The sequence below is a fragment of the Gordionus sp. m RMFG-2023 genome, chromosome 1, assembly GCF_954871325.1.
Source record: "Gordionus sp. m RMFG-2023 chromosome 1, tfGorSpeb1-WG-v2, whole genome shotgun sequence".
Classification (NCBI taxonomy): Eukaryota; Metazoa; Nematomorpha; class Gordioida; order Chordodea; family Parachordodidae; genus Gordionus; species Gordionus sp. m RMFG-2023.
This window is the reverse complement of record NC_088775.1, coordinates 64064666-64086290: the sequence shown is the minus strand read 5'-3', so window position 1 is coordinate 64086290 and position 21625 is coordinate 64064666. Positions and strand designations below refer to the sequence as shown.

At 25.9% G+C, this 21625-nt stretch overlaps 1 protein-coding gene across 2 annotated transcripts in view; it reads left to right on the top strand.

The window, feature by feature from the left end:
• The window catches only part of LOC135922625 (exosome RNA helicase MTR4-like), a 68127-nt gene extending 46759 nt beyond the window's left edge, over nucleotides 1-21368 (top strand). For both annotated transcript variants that reach the window (XM_065457034.1, XM_065457033.1), the window contains exons 23-24: nucleotides 20540-20689; nucleotides 20922-21368. In XM_065457034.1, coding sequence (XP_065313106.1) covers nucleotides 20540-20689; nucleotides 20922-21205 — 434 coding nt within the window. In that variant the 3' untranslated portion in view covers nucleotides 21206-21368. The remainder of the gene's footprint in view (nucleotides 1-20539; nucleotides 20690-20921) is intronic.
• Nucleotides 21369-21625: the final 257 nt, after the last annotated feature.

Here is a 21625-nt window from a genome sequence, read left to right as displayed (position 1 = left end):
ATCATTGAGAAAGATGAAAAAGGGGAAGGCAGGGGGTATAACGAGAGTGGTAAGAGAAATGTTTAAAAGTTCCGATGACTTAAGAATTGAATAGTTAATGTATTTGCCTATCTAATTGTCACAGAAGGAACTATTCCCGAGGATTAGCGAAGAAGTATAATTATTTCAGTATACAAGGGAAAAGGTGATTCTTAAGATTGTGGGTCTTACAGAGCTATTAAACTCTTGAAACATTATTTGAGAGGATGTTAGAGAAGCGGATAAGGGAACAAACGAGAGTTAATGATATGCAGTTTGATTTTACACCTGGGAAAGGCATGATAGATGCAATCTTTGTGGTGAGATAAATAAAGGAGAAGTATCTTGCAAAGGAAAAGAAACTGTATTATGTGTTTGTTGATTTGGAGAAGGCATTTGACAGGGTGCTGAGCGTGGTTACTAGATGGGCCTTGAGAAAATCTGGTGTGGGTGAGTGGTTGGTTATGGCAGTGATGGCAATCTAACTACGGTACGGACGGATTATGAAGATAGTGAAAGCTTTGAGGTAGGACTTCATCAAGGATCTGTGCTTCATTTTTATTTATCTTACTAATGTTGTTAGCTAGAGAGATGCGTGAAGGACTTCCCTGGGAGCTATTATGCTGATAACCTTGTATTAATGGCAAACAGCGAGGAAGAATTAGGGGATAAAATTAATGAATAGAAGATTTCTATGATAGTAAGGGGCCTGAAAATGAATGCAGTAAAGACAAAGGTGGTGATTGGTGGGGCTGAAGACGGAGGAATCCGGCAACTGACCTTGTGGTGTATGTGGGAAAGGAGTTCCTAGAAATTTAAACCAATGCCAGAAATGTGTGAATAAAGATGTAGCGGCGTAAAAGGAAGTCTGATGTTAGCAAGAATGACCTTTGGTTATAGTACATGCATAAAAGGGGTACATAATGCTGATAACGTAGAAAATGGTGGTTCGGACATTGACATTGGGTTAATTTTGAGAAAAGTGCAAAAGTTTTGCTATTTGGGTGGTATGCTAAACGCATATGGTAGTGTAGATTCTGATGTTGCTGCAAGGGTCAGACAAGCATGGAAGAAGTTCATAGAGATTTCGTCTATTTTAACAAATAAATGCGACTCTCTGAAGTTAAAGAAGTTTATGTAGTGATGAGGATTTGTTTAGTTTATGGTAGCGAAACATGGGCAATGAAAGCTGCCCACGAATTCAAATTGGAAAGAACGGAGATGAGGATGATTAAATGAATATGTGGGGTATCTCTGAGAAAGAGAAAAATCAATATGGAATTTCGAGTAAGAATGGGTATAGAAATGAATGGAGTGATAATGCGAATAAATAGACTAAAATGGTTTGGGAATGTGGAACGTATAAGATGACTGGGTAAAGTGATGTACCGTGATGGAAGTAGAAGGATCATGTCATTTAGGAAGATCCAAGATGACATGGATAAAGATGATAGCGGCGGATGAGAGAACGATGAATCTTATCTTACAAATACTCATGCTCAGGACCAGGGTTAACATTTGCTCAAAATTCAAAAATCTTCACAGATCGTTGCTCTTTTGAAGATCAATAAATGCGAAGATTTTTTCGCTAAAAAAAATTTTGAACTTGCTCAAAGAAGATTTTTGAGCAAAATAAAAAATATTTTTTGTAAAAAAATATTTTTTGTAAAAAAATCTTCTATAATTTTGAGAAAATATTTTGAGAATTTTATAATAAAATAAAATCTTTTGTAAGGAATTCTTTATTAAAACATTTTTGAAATTTTGATCTTAAAATTTTTTGTGCAAATATTATTTTGGTAAAAAATTCTTTAAAAATAAAATTTTTTTTTAATTATTTTTTAATCATGAAAAAAAATTTTTTTTTTTGAATAAGTTATAAATGTGTATGAGAGAGAATTGGTCATAACACCGATTGCATTTTTTTTAATATTTGGTTTAATAATGATTATTTTAAAAATGTTATATGATCATTTTAATGTTTTATATTTAATGTAAACTATAAAAGTGACAATTGTCATAATACTCATCTCAGAACCTTTAAAAATAATTTTAATTAAAAAAGCCTAGTTGAGCATGTTTTGAGATGATTTCAGTGATTGTAAAGTATATAAAGGTGACAATTGTCATAATACTTATTTCACATATGTTTTAATTGGAAATAGAGAAAAATGATTATTTTAAACATGAATTAATATTTAATGTGTAAACTACAAAAGTGACAATTGTCATAATATTCATATCAGAACCTATAAAAATAATTTTAGGTGTAAAATAGGCAAGAAAATATTTTTTGAGCATGTTTCAAGATGGTTTTAATGATTGTAAAAATTGTCACAATCGTTATTTTTGAACTTTTTTACAAGTAGATAAAAATTTATTAAATATAAAATTAAATGAGGATGTACCATAGAAAAGTGACAATTGTCATAATCGTTATTTTTGAACTTTTTTGAATTTTTTTGAAGCAACAGAGATTAAAAATAAATTGTAAACATGTTATATTGAAATTTAAATGTGGATGTACCATAGAAAAGTGACAATTGTCATAATCGTTATTTTTAATCTTTTTTGAATTTTTTTGAAGCAAAAGGGTAAAATTATATATTGTAAACATGTTAAATTAAAATTTCAGTGAAGATGTACCATAGAAATGTGACAATTATCATAATTGTTATCTTTGAACTTTTTTGAATTTTTTTAAAGCAAATAGGTAAAAATATATATTGTAAACCTGTTAAATTAAAATTTCAGTGAATATGTACCATAGAAAAGTGACAATTGTCATAATCGTTATTTTTAATCTTTTTTAATTTTTTTTGAAGAAATTATATATTGTAAACTTATTAAATTAAAATTTCACTGAAGATCTACCATAGAAAATTAAAAATTGTCTTAATCGTCATTTTTAATCCCTTTTAAATTTTTTTTAACTTACAGGGTAAAATAATAAATTGTAAACTTGTTAAATTTAAATGTGGATGTACCATAGATAAGTGACAATTGTCATAATGGCCATTTTTAATCTTTTTTGATTTTTTTTGAAGCAAAAGGGTAAAATAATAAATTATAAACATGTTAAATTAAAATTTAAATGAGGATGTACCATAGAAATGTGACAATTGTCATAAACGTTTATTTTAATCTTTTTTGAATTTTTTTTAAGCAAAAGGGTAAAATTATATATTGTAAACATGTTAAATTAAAATTTCAGTGGAGATCTAACATAGAAAAGTGACAATTATCATTTTTAATTTTTTATTTAATTTTTTTGAACTTAGGGTGAAGAAAATTAATTTTTACCTTAAACCTCTGGGCAGATGATAATAGTATCATATGTTAAATTTTTTGAGCCAACCGGAATGGAGTTGAACTAGAAAGATGCATCAATATAAACATGATATTTTTGGGAACTACAAATTTAAAAATATTTTTTCTTTAATCTTTTAAATCAATTTTAGATCTTAGAAACTACTATTTAGATATATCTGACTATACTATTCATACAAAAAATCTATTTATATTGTTTGTTATCATCTAAATCAGTCATATATATGAATTTTTATTTATTAAAATTTCAATGTAAACAATAACTTTATAATGAAATAGGTTATATAAATAATGATTTAAAATATCACATTATTTAACAATGTACGATTAAGCTTTATAATTAAAATATCATCAAGTATATCTGTCTAATCTTGTCCTTAGAGAGGTTACAGTTAGTGCTAATGCACTAAATGCTCTCTCAACTGAGACCTGGGTGCAAGGAGCAGCAAGAATTATTTGAGATAATTTAAGCTGTATTTCTAGCATTGAAGGACGAATCACTATTAGATTCATCTGCTTTCATTATGTTTGGGTGTTGAGAGGCTATGTGCCTTTTAAGATTTGCTAGAAAAATACATTAAATAATTTATTTTACATAGTATCGACTTCATCTTTTTGTCACACATGCTGCACGTCGCTAAATATTCAGAAGAATCGATTAAAAAATGCTCCTTTAGAATACCTTTGAGATTTTTTTATTTTGCATTATATATAAAAAAAAAATTTTGTAATTTTTAATTTTAACTTTCTTGTTTTTTATTTTTATTTTCACTTGTTTATTATATTTTGAAATAAAAAATCAGGAATTAATAATGTCATTAAAACCCCCATTTATAAATTTGGGTGGGATACATTTATTTAATGTTTTTTTTATTTATATTTATAAAAAATCAAATGTTAAATGAAGATATAAAAAATGGGTTACAGATTAAATCATGGGGAAATTTTCATATATTATTTTTTTTTATTTTTTTTTTTTTAATATTTTTTTTTTATTTATTTTTTTTAAAATTTTTTATTTATTTTTTTTAGATTGTCTGGATTTTGGTAGAAATTTTTGAATGTTACCTTTTTCTTTCAATTGGCGTATTTTTAGATTTTTTTTTTGATAAATAAATATCGTGTGTATTTTGAAGGAAATTTTTTGATACAATATCAAAGTTTTTTAAATTTAACATTGTATATATGTTATGTTTATTCAAATAAATTGATTAATTATTTAGTATACCTATTTTTATTAAATTCTTAAATATACTCTGTTTTTCTAAATTCTTAAATAAATATACTCTTTTTTTCTAAATTCTTAAATATACTCTTTTTTTCTAAATTCTTAAATATACTCTTTTTTTCTAAATTCTTAAATATACTCTTTTTTTCTAAATTCTTAAATATACTCTTTTTTTCTAAATTCTTAAATATACTCTTTTTTTCTAATTTCTTAAATATACTCTTTTTTTCTAAATTCTTAAATATACTCTTTTTTTCTAAATTCTTAAATATACTCTTTTTTTCTAAATTCTTAAATAAATATACTCTTTTTTTCTAAATTCTTAAATATACTCTTTTTTTCTAAATTCTTAAATATAAACTTTTTTTCTAAATTCTTAAATATACTCTTTTTTTCTAAATTCTTAAATATACTCTTTTTTCTAAATTCTTAAATATACTTAAGATTTTTTTAAAATTTTAAAAAAAATAATAAATAAAAAAATATATAAAAAAAAAAATAATATATGAAAATTTCCCCATGATTTAATCTGTTACCAAAAAATGCATTTTCTTTTCTTTACGTTTTTTCCATTGTCTCTCTCTCTCCCTCCTTTATTTATTTTTATTTAATGTTTTGTCTTATGAATTAAAGAAAATAAAATATCTCAAAAAAAATGAAATTTGCTGGTGCCAGCGAGTCGGCACCAGATTGAAAAAAAGTATTATATAATTTTTTTTTTATAAAATTGAATTCAAAAATTTTTCTAATTTTCATAAATATATATAACATTTTGTTCTGGGGTATGCATTTATGCATAACTTTCATCTTTGCCTCGTTTAGCAGGCATCCGGCCAATGACCAATGTTGTCATATCTGATATCAGATTATAGAACTTTTTTCTTAATTGGTTCATTCAAAGGTCTCCCTGATTATTTTTTAGTAATTTTGCCCTCCGTTACGATAACAATGCGTTAACAATATTTATTTTAAATTTGATAATTTCATGACTTTATTCTCTTTAATAAGGTGCAAGATATACTATATTTTGAAAATTTTGTGTTATTACATATGGGCGCATTATCCTTAATTATTAGTGAATTCAACAGCAAAATGGATGATAATTCATCCAGGTAAGCTTTAAATTTTATTGCTGTAATGGTACCCAAAACCGATACGTTTTCCCCCTTGAAGAAGGGAGTTTGACGGATGGCCTCTTACCCGGAAACCCATCCATAGTAAGAAATGACGTGAGAATTCTAAATAGAATATATATTGAAATGACATGTTCACATTTTTAGGCAATATTCTTTACAAATATTGATAACATCTGGGGAATTCCGTCTCTCGAGTTCTTTTCCAACCCTTTTTCAGCTCCATCCTATTGATTTAATGAATCTATCTAGATTTTCCCGAATCACTCATTATGAGATGAGGTAGTAAATTTTCCACTATATTTTTTATCGTAAATACATTATTACGTTCTATTAACTGTATAATTTTAGATTTCAATTCTGTTTATGGCTATTGCAATTTTTTCCTGACTCCAATTGCTATATTTCTTTTGTAATTTATGATTGATAGGTTTCAGAGTTTATTGTAGAAGAATTTATTTGATTGGGTAAAGAATTATTTGTTATACCAAACTGAATTTGAAATATTTTGAGAATAAGATGGTTCTTCCTGTGAGGAAAAATCTAAAAGATTATATATAATAAACAATATAATGTTAATTGGTAACAACATGTAGATGTAGAAAGATCTAAGAGACCAGAGATAGTGACTATTTTACTAATTTTGTAATTTTTAATATCTTAAAAAATGGGAATTTTATTTCCTGGGAATTATATTTATAGATTCTATTTAATGTTTACCTAATATATTTTAAATAATAAACAAAAGTTAAAATTTTTAGCCCGCTAATTGTTAAAATTTTGTAACCGATTCGCCTGCACTTTTTAAAATTATTAAGGCCGCCCATGGACGGGCTTCAGCTAAAAACCTGCTCGTTTCAGCAAATAAATTCTAAAATGATGATAACGATTATGACAATTGTCATTTTTCTATGGTACATCCTCATTTAAATTTAAATTTAACATGTTTACAATATATAATTTTACCCTTTTGCTTAAAAAAAATTCAAAAAAGATTAAAATAAACGTTTATGACAATTGACACATTTCTATAGTACATCCTCTTTTAAATTTTAATTTAACATGTTTATAATTTATTATTTTACCCTTTTGCTTCAAAAAAATTCAAAAAAGATTAAAAATGGCCATTATGACAATTGTCACTTATCTATGGTACATCCACATTTAAATTTAACAAGTTTACAATTTATTATTTTACCCTGTAAGTTCAAAAAAATTTAAAAGGGATTAAAAATGACGATTAAGACAATTTTCACTTTTCTATGGTAGATCTTCAGTGAAATTTTAATTTAATAAGTTTACAATATATAATTTCTTCAATAAAAATCAAAAAAGATTAAAAATAACGATTATGACAATTGTCACTTTTCTATGGTACATATTCACTGAAATTTTAATTTAACAGGTTTCCAATATATATTTTTACCTATTTGCTTTAAAAAAATTCAAAAAAGTTCAAAGATAACAATTATGATAATTGTCACATTTCTATGGTACATCTTCACTGAAATTTTAATTTAACATGTTTACAATATATAATTTTACCCTTTTGCTTCAAAAAAATTCAAAAAAGATTAAAAATAACGATTATGACAATTGTCACTTTTCTATGGTACATCCACATTTAATTTTATATTTAATAAATTTTTATCTACTTGCTTTAAAAAAGTTCAAAAATAACGATTGTGACAATTTTTACAATCATTAAAACCATCTCGAAACATGCTCAAAAAATTTTTCTTGCCTATTTAATACCTAAAATTATTTTTATAGGTTCTGATATGAATATTATGACAATTGTCACTTTTATAGTTTACACATTAAATATTAATTCATGTTTGAAGTAATCATTTTTCTCTATTTTCAATTAAAACATATGTGAAATAAGTATTATGACAATTGTCACCTTTATATACTTTACAATCACTGAAACCATCTCAAAACATGCTCTACTAGCCTTTTTTAATTATAATTATCTTTAAAGGTTCTGAGATGAGTATTATGACAATTGTCACTTTTATAGTTTATATTAAATATAAAACATTAAAATTATGACATAATATTTTTAAAATAATCATTATTACTTATTCCAAATATTAAAAAAAATGCAGTCGGTATTATGACCAATTCTCACATTTACAACCTATTCAAAAAAATATTTTCATTAACATAAAATAAAAAAAAAATATATATCAAAAATTTTATTTTTAAAGAATTTACCAAAAAATTTTAAGATCAAAATTTCAATAATGTTTTAATAAAGATTTCCTTACAAAAGATTTTATTTTATTATAAAATTCTCAAAATATTTTCTCAAAATTATAGAAGATTTTTTTACAAAAAATATTTTTTATTTTGTTCAAAAATCTTCTTTGAGCAAGTTCAAAATTTTTTTTAGCGAAAAAATCTTCGCAAAAAATTGATCTTCAAAGATTTTTTCCTCAAAATTTTGGGCGAAAAAAATCTTCAAATTTTTATTTGAAGATTTTTGTAAAACTCTGCTCAGGACCAACAAAAATGGAAATGAAAAATCAGAGGGAAAACTGGCAAACCTGGAAATAGCCATTAAACGGAGAAGAAGAATTAGCCTATTACTAATTATGGAATATAACTTGGTTATTATTATAATATCTTCGATAAAAAGTGTTATAAATAAATTTTTTCAAAATTGAAATTTAAAATAAATCTTCCTTGTAATTCTTAGCCGCCAATTATATAAATCAAAATTTTGTTAAAAACTTCATAACAGCTTTGCAATTCAATTTATTGCCCACGAGTCCCCGAGAAAATATCGATTTTGAGGCCGATCAGTAAAAAAATGAAAAAAGATGCCAGATTAGAAAAATAATATAAATATTTGAAAATGTTATCATTAGCATTTAGAATATCATATTAATGTATATTTGAGGATTATAATTTAGATAAGGCTATTTTATGGGTTTTCATAAAAAAAGTGTGTCCTTTTAAATAAAAGACAAGTTTTGATTGTTTTACATTATTTTATAATTTATTATTTAAATAGAATTCAACTAGCTATAAAATAATAAATGCAATAATATCCATGTAACAATATGCATTTGAGATAATACAGTTGTTAGGTAATCCTACAGAGGATCATACAACAATGAAACACTTATCAATTTTGAAATTTAAAATTAAATCATGAGAATTTCCTTGAGATATTACAAATGGTATCAAAAAATGATAAAATACTTATACACCAATTAAAGGCTTTTTTCAGGAGAAAAAGTAGAAAAGGAAAGCTGAAACTTCCCGATAAATCAAAATCCAAGGGAAGAAGTTCTCTAATAATTCAGGTAAAATTAGGAATTTAATATTTAAAAAGGGAGATAGGTACCAAACTATTAGTTTGCAAGAATATAGTACAAGGCAGCAATTGATTTTGACAAAAATAATTTATCCTTAAACAGGCTGCTAAGTCTCCCAAGAAAAATGGCTAAACAAGGAGGTGGATGAAAAATACCTTAGATAGTTATATGTTGAAGAGACCTTACTCCCGATTTCTAGTAAGAATATATATTATCAGTCTATATCTTTCGAGAATCTGAGCAAAAACTAATCTACTAGTCTTTAATCGAGAATCTGAGCAAATTTAATACATTAAATCCGCTATTTTTTTGAAATAATAGGGCGACTCTTATGATATCTTTAAACCAAAAATGAAGATTTATCAGCTTGGAAAATGGTTGAAGATGCCAAGTTTTCGTATCTTTTATAACTTTCTCCTCTATTCTGGATAAAGCTATTAAAAGGGCTACAAATTTAAATGAAAATATTCCTGATTTAAAGCAGCCATATAACATCAAAATTCGAATAAGTTTAAAAAGAAGAATGCTTAATGATGAAGGCAAGGATGAACGCTTCAAATAGTATCTATATTTTTAAAGCATTTCGTCCTATAATTGATCAAATTATAAGTAATTTAATTTAACAACCATAAAATTTTCGGTGAATGAAGAGTTCATAAATGTGCAATATTTGTACCCGATGAATATTTATGTAATAAATATCTAAGGTATTTCTAGCCTTAAAGAAGGCTTCACAATTAGAAAATGTATTCAGTGATAAATTACGACATAAATTCTTCATTTACCCGTATTTACATAGATTTAATAGTCAGGTTAATGAAAATATTGATTATGTGCAATTTTTAAGCGGTGCAATTCTTAAAATAGGGATTATCATTTTAAAACTCTAATATTGTGTTGAATCCATCGTTTTTAACATTTTTGTTCAAAAATATCAAAAATAAATATTGCATGTATAATAAGAGCAAGTCACTATGGGGATCCCATCCGAAGGCCGGAGAAAAGGTGCTGGGGTATGGGGTCCCCCCTATAAAAATGAGGTCGCTAGAAAACATTTGCCCACGATGTCGCAGCATCTGATCCTGATGGTTAGATTGAATTATATTAATTGCTATTCTTTTTCTAAGGTAAATCAGTATTTTCGGTCTTCGGCGATGCCCTAGCTTATATTAAAAAAAGAGCATTAATATTTTTAATTTAATTTTTCAAAGTTGTATTTATTGCAGGGATCTACCTGTATCACCCGTTATAATTTTCCAAACCATAACCGAATCTTTATACCAAATGAGCGAACCGAATATTTAAGATTTTTTCGAACATGTTTAAAAATAAGTAGTCAAATCTCTCATCTATAAAATAAGAAAAGTGAAGCTCTCTACCTATAGTACTTTAGGAGCTGTGATTAATTATATGAAGTGTGCCATTTTCTCCATTTCATTCAGTTTAAAGTGGCCAAGCATTGGGGTAAAGTGGTTAAAATAAAATTGGACATAACTATTTTGTTTAATTGAACAAAATATTGCAATTTTGACATTCATCACTTTTAATAGAAACTAATCAATATAATACTGGAATGTAAAAATTTTTATCAAAAATAGTACATTTTGAATGTGGACATTTTAGGCACACGTACATTTCAATTATTCATCTCCTTTGCAACTATTCATAAAATTAAATTCTAAATATGCACAAACTATTTATTAATGTTTCTTTCTGAACAAAAATATCTTTTTTTATAGTGTAGACGTTATTATTTATAAATTATTTGATATATATATTGTGTAAATCGTTATTTCGTGACTTCTGGTTAAACTATAAACTTCCGATAAATTTTATCTTATAGCTAGACCTGTGCGCCGATGTCTCAATCAACGGCGGAGATTTTTTTAAATTTTTTTAATCGGCGTTCGACGGCGCAATATTTATTTTGAATATTTTTAATGAATTTTATTTATAAATCAATTTATTTTTTAATGAATTTAATTTATAAATTAATGTATTACATTTTTTATAATTTATTTGGGCGATCTTTTCTAACACATTGTTAACATAGTTTAATAGATCATTAATAATTTCCTGTCTCACTTCAATTTAAATTTATGTATTTTCTCATTCTCAGAAATAAACTAAGGAATTGTATTTTTACTCAGATCAGAGTCACATCAACAACACATATAAGACATATTTAGCAAATTTATAATAGTTATGAATAAACAGTATTTTATCAAGATTTGTGGGACATAAAGAAGTCCTTTTAGCATTGAGTATTAATCCAGCAATAAAATTCTATCGCTGGGTGTACTGGTTGCAGGTCTATAAAGAACCTTCCTAGCTAAATTAGCAAGCATAGGAAGTTTCAGTCGCCTTTTCTTCCAAAAGATTAATGAATCCTCTTCTGGGATATTATTTTGGCTGAGCTAAATATGGCATTCTTGTTCTAGATTACTAATATTGTTATAATTGTTACTTGGAAGGGAATGTTTACGAGCTAATTTAGCTATATAAGAGCTTGATGTTTGACCATTATCCTCAACTTGAATTTCACTCTGTGCATTTCTATCATGCTCTAAAAATTTTAAATGACGAATTAAAAATTGCAATGATGTCGTAAAATTCGATAAATATTCTGAAACAACTTTGAGATTTTGAAATCTGGGATCAAGTAGAGTTGCTAATATCTAATGTTTAAAATATAATTTTATTAATAAAAAAATATAAAATAAATTGAAGTTCAGTAATGGGAAACCTATGGTCAAGCTTTTTTTTCATATTTTCTTCTAAGCATATAATATCTGTATATGAGCTTCTATTTCACTGCGAAATAATAGGATAAGTTTATTGTCGATCCTTTTTGGGAGGAAAGAAATTCCACCGACTCTCGGGATGGATTTAATGCTGCGTAAAGCTCATCAATCATATCCCATTCATTAATAAAGAGTTTTAAAGATTGTTTTCCTATTTTATTTAGAACATTATTTATAGGAATTTTGTTTACACTGCGAACACTTTCTAGCATAATTAATATGCTATGCCAGCGGGTAGGGCAATTTAATTTTAAAGTTTTTGCATCAATTAGATTGGTTGTTGCAATGCCATTTCTATTATCCGATTCATCAGACATTTCAAAATGGTCATCAAGGTATGGATCAGAATCATTCATATCCAAGATATTACCTATCTCATAAATTGACTGCAGACATTTATGATGTTCAGCCTCAATTTCACATTCCAAATCAGCTACTCGATATCTGAGGGCTGAAATAATTTCTCTAATTTTTTTAATGAGAATATTAATTTTGATAACTTTTTTTATGCCATCAACTGTAACCAAATTATGAAGTCCATGCCCTAAGCATAAATGATGCTCATAATTCCCTAATCTGAAGTTTCTTTTGACATTGGCCCCAGCATCATTTACCATTTGTATTATTTTGGCTTTTAAATGGAACTCCATTTCAATGCTATCAATCTCAGATAATATTGTTTCCCCAGTATGCTTTTGAGTCACATTTCTAGTTGCTAGGGTAAAATATTTTAAATCAAAATTTTCATCTAAATGATGAAGACTAAATGTGATATAATTTCGAAGCTTGAAATGAACGGTCCATAAATCAAAAATGATATAACAAAATTTTGGTCCAGAATCAATCAGATTTAAAACATGCGCCTTTATAGATAAATAAACATTGTCTAGTGCACCCCGACTAATGGTTGTCCTATTTGGTAATTCTGACGAGGAATCAATTATCTTATATTTCTATTTTATAGGCAATTTATTTTTTAATAATCATTTTATATAAATTTTAAACCTTTAGAAAATCTGTCATTCCTTTATTGTTTATAGAATCAAATGGCATTAAATCTAAGCAGCACATCAAAACATAATTTCTCCCTATTAGATTTCATATTTATTTTAAACATTAAAAAATATTTAAAAAACATCAAAATAATTAGAGCTGGAATAAAACAAATTATAAATTTGATTTAGTTTTAACTTTCAAAATAAAGTTTTACATAATTAATTTAATAAATTATATATTAAGTTTATACATTAAAAAGACATTTAAAAAATATAATAATTAGAGTTGGAATGAAACAAATTATGAATTTGATTTAGTAGTAACTTTCAAAATAAAGTTTTACATAATTAATTTAATAAATTATTTATTAAGTTTATACATTAAAAGATCTCATAGAGATGGCAATAAATAAACTAAAAATTTAGTTGTTTTCAACTTTCATAAAACTTAATAAAATTAATATTACAAACCAGTTAAAAAATTTAAATGAATAATAATGAACAATATACTAACCTAAGAGCCATTTTTTTATCTTTTATATTGTTGCTGCATCTTGGTGTTGGCTTTAAAAACATTTTTAGACTTTGAATGAATTTATTATTATTCATTTTTTCTGTTAGTTTGTAATAATTAATTAAGTGCCGAAATAGATTCCTTGTACTTATATTTTTAATAAAACATTTTATTTCATAACTAAAATATAAAATATATATAAATATAAGTCTAAAATAAAAATAAAATAGTGTGAAAATGAATTATGTTTATTCGAATCTTCCTCATCTTTTTTCACCAATTTTAAGCAAGGTTCACAATAAATATAATCAGGCATTATTGTGCTTTTCCTATTTTCATTATTCAAAATAAGATTTCCAAAGTACCTCCAGACATAACTTGATTTATGATTAGTAGAGAAAGTTGTTATTTCATAATTTTATATAGGGTGGTTTAAAACGTGCAAGTCCATAAAAACAATTAATATGAATTGTTTGTGGAAATAAAATATGATGTATGAATGAATGTAAATGATATACATTAGTCTATTATATATAGCAATAGAATACAATTCCTATTTTAATTTTATTAATGTTTGTATTCAAATTAAAATTAAAATAATTTAATATATAAATATAATTAATATGCTTTTTAAAAATTACACACGCCGCGCAGCCGCATTAATAAAAATCGGCGGCGAGCCAGCTCGCGCCGATGATCTCAATCGGTGGCTTTTCCGGCATGAATAAAAATACCGGCGGCGCACAGGTCTACTTATAGCTCTTGCTTTATGGAACATATTGTATACAAATTTTTAAATTCTGAGCCTTAATATATTTTTCTAAAAGTAAAAATAAACTAGATGGCGATTATTTTATTTTTTGGATTAAAAACTGTTTTTTGGGATAATATGTCAAACCGGGAAAGTTATTCAAAAGATGAACATAGATAAGAAATTAGATATAAAATACATCTTCACTCCAGAAATTATTCGCGTAACATTGTTACCCGGTCAATCGCTTTACCTCTGTCTCCCATACTCTTAAATGTTGTAATATATTTTAGATTTGTGAACTATAGCTAGCTACAAGATAATAACCAAGCTATAACATCTCTTTACATTTTGTACAAGCTAACTTTTAATATAGCTAGTTACACTTTTGACAAGATACTTTCTAATGTAGCTAATATTTTTTTAAAAGAAACTTTAACAAAACTAATAATTTTACTAGATTCAAGCTTATAAAAGGAAAAATATATATATCATCAATAATCCTTAACTTATTTATCCGTCCTTTTATATATTGCAGTATTATATATGACCTGAAAGGTGACTTATCTCTCCTTTACTTTTGTTGATTTATTTTTAACACTTCATAGTTATTGATTTTATATCCGGTAAAATATATTGCCTTTTTTAGCTGCATTATGCAGCATCTGGCAAATATAGCCTACTTACAGAATTTATTAATAATTCACATTGGCATTATCTGCATAAAAAATTGGAAATAGTAATATTTTTATAGAATATGTGCACTATTTCTTCTCAATTATTTTTTTTAACTTTTGTAAAATATGATATAAATAAATTATAGAAATTTGATAAAATATAAATAAAATTTTCTATTAATTTTTATATACTTGTGTCCATAACATCAAAAAATTAAATTCACAAAGTTTTTAAACTTTTATGAAAACAAATAAATAAACTATTTTAAATATAAAAAACATAATTCTCGAAAATTTTATAAATTTCAACATAATTTTTAGATTCCTGCTTTCTAGTTTCAAAATCTATTTTAATAAGACCGGCCGGGCCGATGGTGTCAATTTAAAAAATAAAAAACTTGAAATAACATTAATATATTATTATGATTAAGTTTTAAAGGATATTGTTAGCCGAGGCGAGGAGACAAGAAAATCTGAGTGGTATTTTTTTTTACTTTTTGATTACTTTATATATTAAAAAAATTTTAAATTGTCAAAATAAAAAAAAAGTGATAAAACGTTTTAAAAAAATATATTTCAAAATAAAATGCCCTATTTCTTCGAATGATGATTTATCAGTTTATATATTTTATAAAAAAAAAATATTCATTTAATTGATAATTAAAAATGTCGATTATTTTTTTTTATTAAAAATTCATTATCTCTTAAAACCTATTTCCCACTACTTAATCATGGAATGAATAATGACAATGAATAATTAGTTTTTAGAGAATTATTCATTTTTATATCATATTTATAAAAAATTTCAATGATACTCGAAAAAATAATAGTTATTTAATTATCCCCTTTTAAATTAGAAGCAAGGACAATTATGAAAAATTATGAATCCATTATTTATTATGATAAATTGTTATTTAAAATTTTCAACTTTTATTTATTTTATTCATTAGTTTGTGATACAAGTTTAAAAGTTATAAGAAAAACATTCCGATTTTTCTAATCTATAAAAATTTTATTAAAAAATTCAAATTTTATTAATAAATCGTTTCTAAATTTTTTGGAGAATGAACATCTATAGATTAATTGTGATCGTTAGTATTTCCATATGTGTAAGTAGTTATTTAATTTACTTTAATAACATCGAATATGCTTAGCAAATATTTCAGCTCAGAGCGGGCTCTAAAATTTTATAATTTAAATTAAAAAGGTCTGAGCTTCAAGATAAAATTACCCCCGGGCCGAGAAAAAAAGAATTATTTTGTCCAACGTGAGCATTCAACATTCATAATTTATTTGTAAATACGGGTTGGACTTTAAAACGGGAAAAAGTTTTAAATACGAACCGGGCCTAAAAATATGACCTCTGCAGGTCTCTGATTTAAAAATAAGAGCTAATATAAAATTTTATTTAAAATAAATCCACTTTTTAATCTATTGGGTTAGAGTGCATTAATGAAAATAAACGCAGATCCAAATTCACAACAATGGTCATCAAATAGTAAAAAAGACAACCAACAAATGATACCCATTAATATGATTCCGAATATTCCACTATGTAAATATTTTATATAGATAAATAATTTCAATCAATTTCATGTAGGGCTATTTTTTGTAATTTTATTAAAACTAGAACTAATAAGAAAAATATTTAACATGTTCAAAATATATAAATAATTAGAATTTGTCACCTAAACTCCCGGAACAAAAATGAATCTCGGAACAAAAAACCTAAAAATTGGAACCGGCTCTAATAAAATGACAATGAATTCCCTAAATTTATTGTTCAAAATGTTTAAGTGATTTATTTTAGAAGCCTTTTTTTTATTGTATGTTATATTTTTTTATAAATTGCGTATTAACTGAGTTTGCAACCAAAACGTTCACTGAGTCAAATAACCAGAAACCCTTTCAAAACCTTTTAGGAACCTGAACCAGAGTCACTATTTAAATAATTATATTCTGAACTAAAAACTGGACCTTATTTAGTCCAGATTTCAAAATGTAGTTGATAATGTCATCAGTTTATTTAATATTTCCAGAATAAAATTTATGTATTAATTTTGTCAATAATAATTATGATATAAATTTAGAAGGATCCCTAAGTGACAACATTGTAAATTAGAAAGATCAGTTCTATAAATTTTGAATCTTTTTTATCTTAGTAAAAAAAGTGGTATATAATATGATGATCAGCCGTATGGTGTAAACATGGCTGTATTCGGTGGGAAGAGGGGGCATGCGGGACCGATTTTAAAAAAAATTAGCGTGCCCCCGCCAGAAATTTTTAAAAAAGGGCAAGGCCTGTTCTTTCTAAAATTTGAATTGTTTTTTTTAGGATTTTAGCATAATATTAATATTTTCATAAAATAAATATTATTTAAAATGGTATTTTTATTTGAAAAAATAACCCCTTCCTATTTTAATTGTTTCTTAAAAAAGAATATCCAACATTTTATTCAACGATATATCCTGATATTATTTAATCACCGTTTAGATAGGCAATAAAAAGTGCTATAAGAGATAATCATCGTAAAGCCTTTATTGACACAACATGTAGTTTATATAGCCAATTAACAAATATCAAAAGGCGATGAATCAAATAGCATTTGAATTGGGCATTCATTGGAAAGGCACTTGATGCACGATGAGTGTCTAACAATCTTCGTACTGTTAAGTCAGTTTTGAAATAACTATGAGGTCCTGTATACGCATTACAAAAATTCAGCAAATTCTAGTTATAGTGCAGAATTTAATGGGCTGCCCCCCCCCTCTTGATGAAAGTGATGAACTCTTATTAGATCTTTGATGTATGATATTCTATTTGAACTATCCAACTATCTTTAAGGCTTGACATAAAAACAATCAGTTTACCTAAAGCTGAAAAATCAATACAAACGATTCATTTATAAAATCGTTTAAGGATTTTTCTGGTGGGTTCTAAATCTCTTTTATAATTTATAAACGAATTTTAATTTAGTATTTCTAAAAAATGGCATATAAATGGCTCTAGAAGCTAGGGAAATAAATTAATATGGATTAGTAATATTGAATGAAAATAGTTCAACAAAAATCAATTCATTACTACCTATGCAAAAAAGATTAATGGATGCGAATTCTACTAAAAATACTATAATGAATTATAGTCTTATACTTTTAGCTATCTTTATCTGATTTGGAAATAACTGGCCAGCAGATCCACACATTTATCATGGGGAAGAGAAAATTTAAAGACTGATGTGAACCTTGCAATAAATGGGATGAGGGGATATATTTATGATAATAAAAAACTCCCCGATGATTTGAAAGAGTTTTACAATTGTATTAACACAATTACGTGTAGTACTAGATTATCTGATCGCGATATCACCTTATGAATGCCATTATGGCGAATTTGCTTTCAAGTGTAATGATAGCAAATATTTCCCGTTTAAGGATGATAAACGTTAACGGGCCTTCTCTCAGTCAATGGAAGTATTCTTCATATATTAAAATAAAAAGTGGCTAAGCCACAGTTCAAAGATAACCAATCAATAAAACGTGTGGTTAATTATTATAAAAATATTGAAAAAGATTCGCTATGGCGAGTATGATAGTTTTTTTCATTTTCTTTTTGATTTATTCCGATTTATACATTTTATTAATTATTTTATATAATTATGAAATGTATTCTAAAAAAATTATGTCATTTTTTATTCAATATATTTTAAATTTTACATATCTTTCTAAATACCTATTTTATATGATATAGATATATTTTAATTTAAATGAACAGCATGGATATAAACTATTTAAAAAATAAATAAAAAAATTTCAAAAATAATAGTGTCTCAAAAAAACTCTCTCTTATTTTTTTGCGTGCCCCATACTATTTTTATAGATTATAATAGCGCGCCCCCGCCTAAAATTTTAGGACTACAGCACTGGATTTACATCATGATTGTTATATTATTAATATTGTTGTTAAAGTTTTTGAAAAGAAACTAGTTATACTTACTAGTTACTTATTTTTTTTAAAAAAGTAATTTTAAAAATAATTATATAACTCAATCATTGTTAATATAATTTTTTTTTATTACACAAAATAATTTGCGATTTACAAATGTTAATCAAAGAGATTTTCATGAAAATACAATTTAAATAATTGTAGCGAAAAATTTAGAATTTGGGCGAGAACCTGGAACCTTCCGAATTGGGACAAATTAGAACCGGGTCAAATTTAAAAACCGAACCTGGAACCCTTTTTCAAATTTTTAACAACCGCAACAACTTTTTTGAAATTATTCATGACCGGAATCAGAATACCCTGTAGTCCAGGTTCCAAACTCTGAAAATATAATGCCACATATTTTTGTTTTTATAAAAATATGGGCTTAAAGATCTATATTGGACTTAAGAAATAAACTACTTCAAAATTGGTGTCTAAAAGGCGTGTTCCTTTTCCCCCAAAAATAGGCTTTCATAGATTATAGCATATTTTTAAAAGTAACTTGAAAATTAGCTAGTTAATTTTTTTCTTTACTAGCTATTAACCGAAATAAAATCTTAAATAATAGCAGTGCATAGATTTAAAACGAAGAAAATATAACCGCTCTAATTTATTAAATTTATATAAATAATTATTTTAATTGAATGTATATTTTGATGAGGTGAATATAATTCAATAAATTAAAATGCTAATATTTAAAAAGCATTGTCAAAAATCGGTAAAAATGGTATAACTTTGTCAAATAATGGCATGATAAACTTACTGTAATCTGCAAGGTCCGTGTGCCGTATGCGTGGGGGAGGGGGTGGGATCAGAATAGAAATTAAGAAGTTAGTAACACGTTTCAGATTATTTATCCTTTTAACTTGAAAAGAAAGACGCCAAAGACCGTTATATTAATTTATACATTAAACAAATAATGGAAGATGATTCCTAAAAATTTCCCTAATAATTTTTCAAAAAGATTATCGTAAAATAACCCTCCCCTTTTCCCAGGAAAAAAAATAAATTGAGGCTTTTCATCGATAAATATCTTTCAAACTACTAAAATGTTCGATTTAGCCGAGCCAAACTCAAGATCTTAGCTAAAATTAAATAACCCAAGCTAAGATATTATACCCATAGATGGCAAAAGCTTGAACATCTATTGGTAAAATTTTGAGGCTTCGGTTAAGTTTAGCAACACTCATATAACTAAAAAATTTCTTCGGTATGTTATGAAAATCTTTATTGTTAACAATTTTATCCCTAGAACATAGAGATAAAAAAAAATATACCTTTACTTATTTTCAAATAAAAAAAAGTAGTTAATTTAATGATTTTTTTTTCACTTTAAAATAAATAACAATAAACAAAATGACTTTTTTTTTCGCTGTTTCTTTACAGTTATTTAAATATAAATAAATTATAAGAATTTTTTAAAAAGAATCAACCCAATATTTTATCCAAAAATATTACGCAACCTTCAATATTTAGTTTACAAGCCTTTCTGCCTTTTATGAGCGAAATCTTCAGGTCTGCGTATTATTTTTTGGCTCGTTATCCGTATTTTCTCAGGCCTTTAACAACAATCATTTAATTTGTTAATAATAAAATAAAATATATTCTAATGATTGGAGGAATAATCATAAAAAAGGATAACAAATTTAATTATATATAAATTTTAACGGCAAATCGTACAAACCTTTTCTCATAGTGGTTTTCTATTCTCCTCTTTATACCCCTAGGAGTATATCTAAATAATAATAATATAACATTTTATTTCAAAAATAAAGTTTGTAAAGGCTGCGAGATATTCGAAGCATTAAATTTCAAGTGCACAGATTCAGTATTCCAACTATGCCCATTTGGATATTTTTGTGATATGGATATAATTGGTCGATATCGCGAACCAGAGGGTTGTTGTTGTCCAATAGTACCAGGAGGTAATTTGTTAAAGTCAATTTCATTGAAACATTTTCATATAATTATTTATTAATCAATATTCAAGAACTTTGGAGTAATTATTTAAAATTATTTTACTTAATTAGTTATTGAAATTTATTTATAATCTGTGATTTACATTTGCACTATCTTTCACCACAAAGGTTTATTTAAAATGATAACTTGGCTTTATAAGTAAAACAGGACGTTAATAACCATTTTTAAATTTATAAGGTATACCAACTATAATTACAATTACCATTCCACCACCTACAACGACATCGCTGTCTTCTTCAACCACTACTGCATTAACTCTTACTGCAGTAATTATAGATGATCCTGTAGATTGTTCAGGAGTTCCTACGATTGCAAATTGCAATCCGTGCCCTACAATGGTTAATTTAGCGAGCTGCCTACCTCCATCAACAATTATAACTTGCACCCCGGTACCCTGTGAATATTGTTATTATATTTTGACTAATGAAAATCTCGTCAGAACAGTCTGTACACCGGCCTAAAGCTTTTTAAAAATATAAATAACAATTTAATAATGATATTTAGCAAATTTATTGCAAATCATTTATAGTTTGAATTTTTTCGAAAAACTTTACAACTACACTCAAATATTTCAATATTTTTTTAAATATAATTTCGTTTAATAGAAAATTGAATAAATATAAGTATGCGATATTTGAAATTTTCTGAAAAAAATTTTGTCCTCCACTAAATCAATTTAAGCAATGTGTAGGAAAAGTCATTTTTATTTTTAAAAATTTTAAATAGCTGTTCTGAATAGTGATTTTTAGATGTAAAGAATAGGAACGAATAATTTTTTAAAGGTATTTTTGATATATAATACCTTATGTAAAAGTCTATAATTTTAAAAAACCAAAAAATGATATCCATGTTGCTTTTCTGAATAAAATTCAGAATTAAGA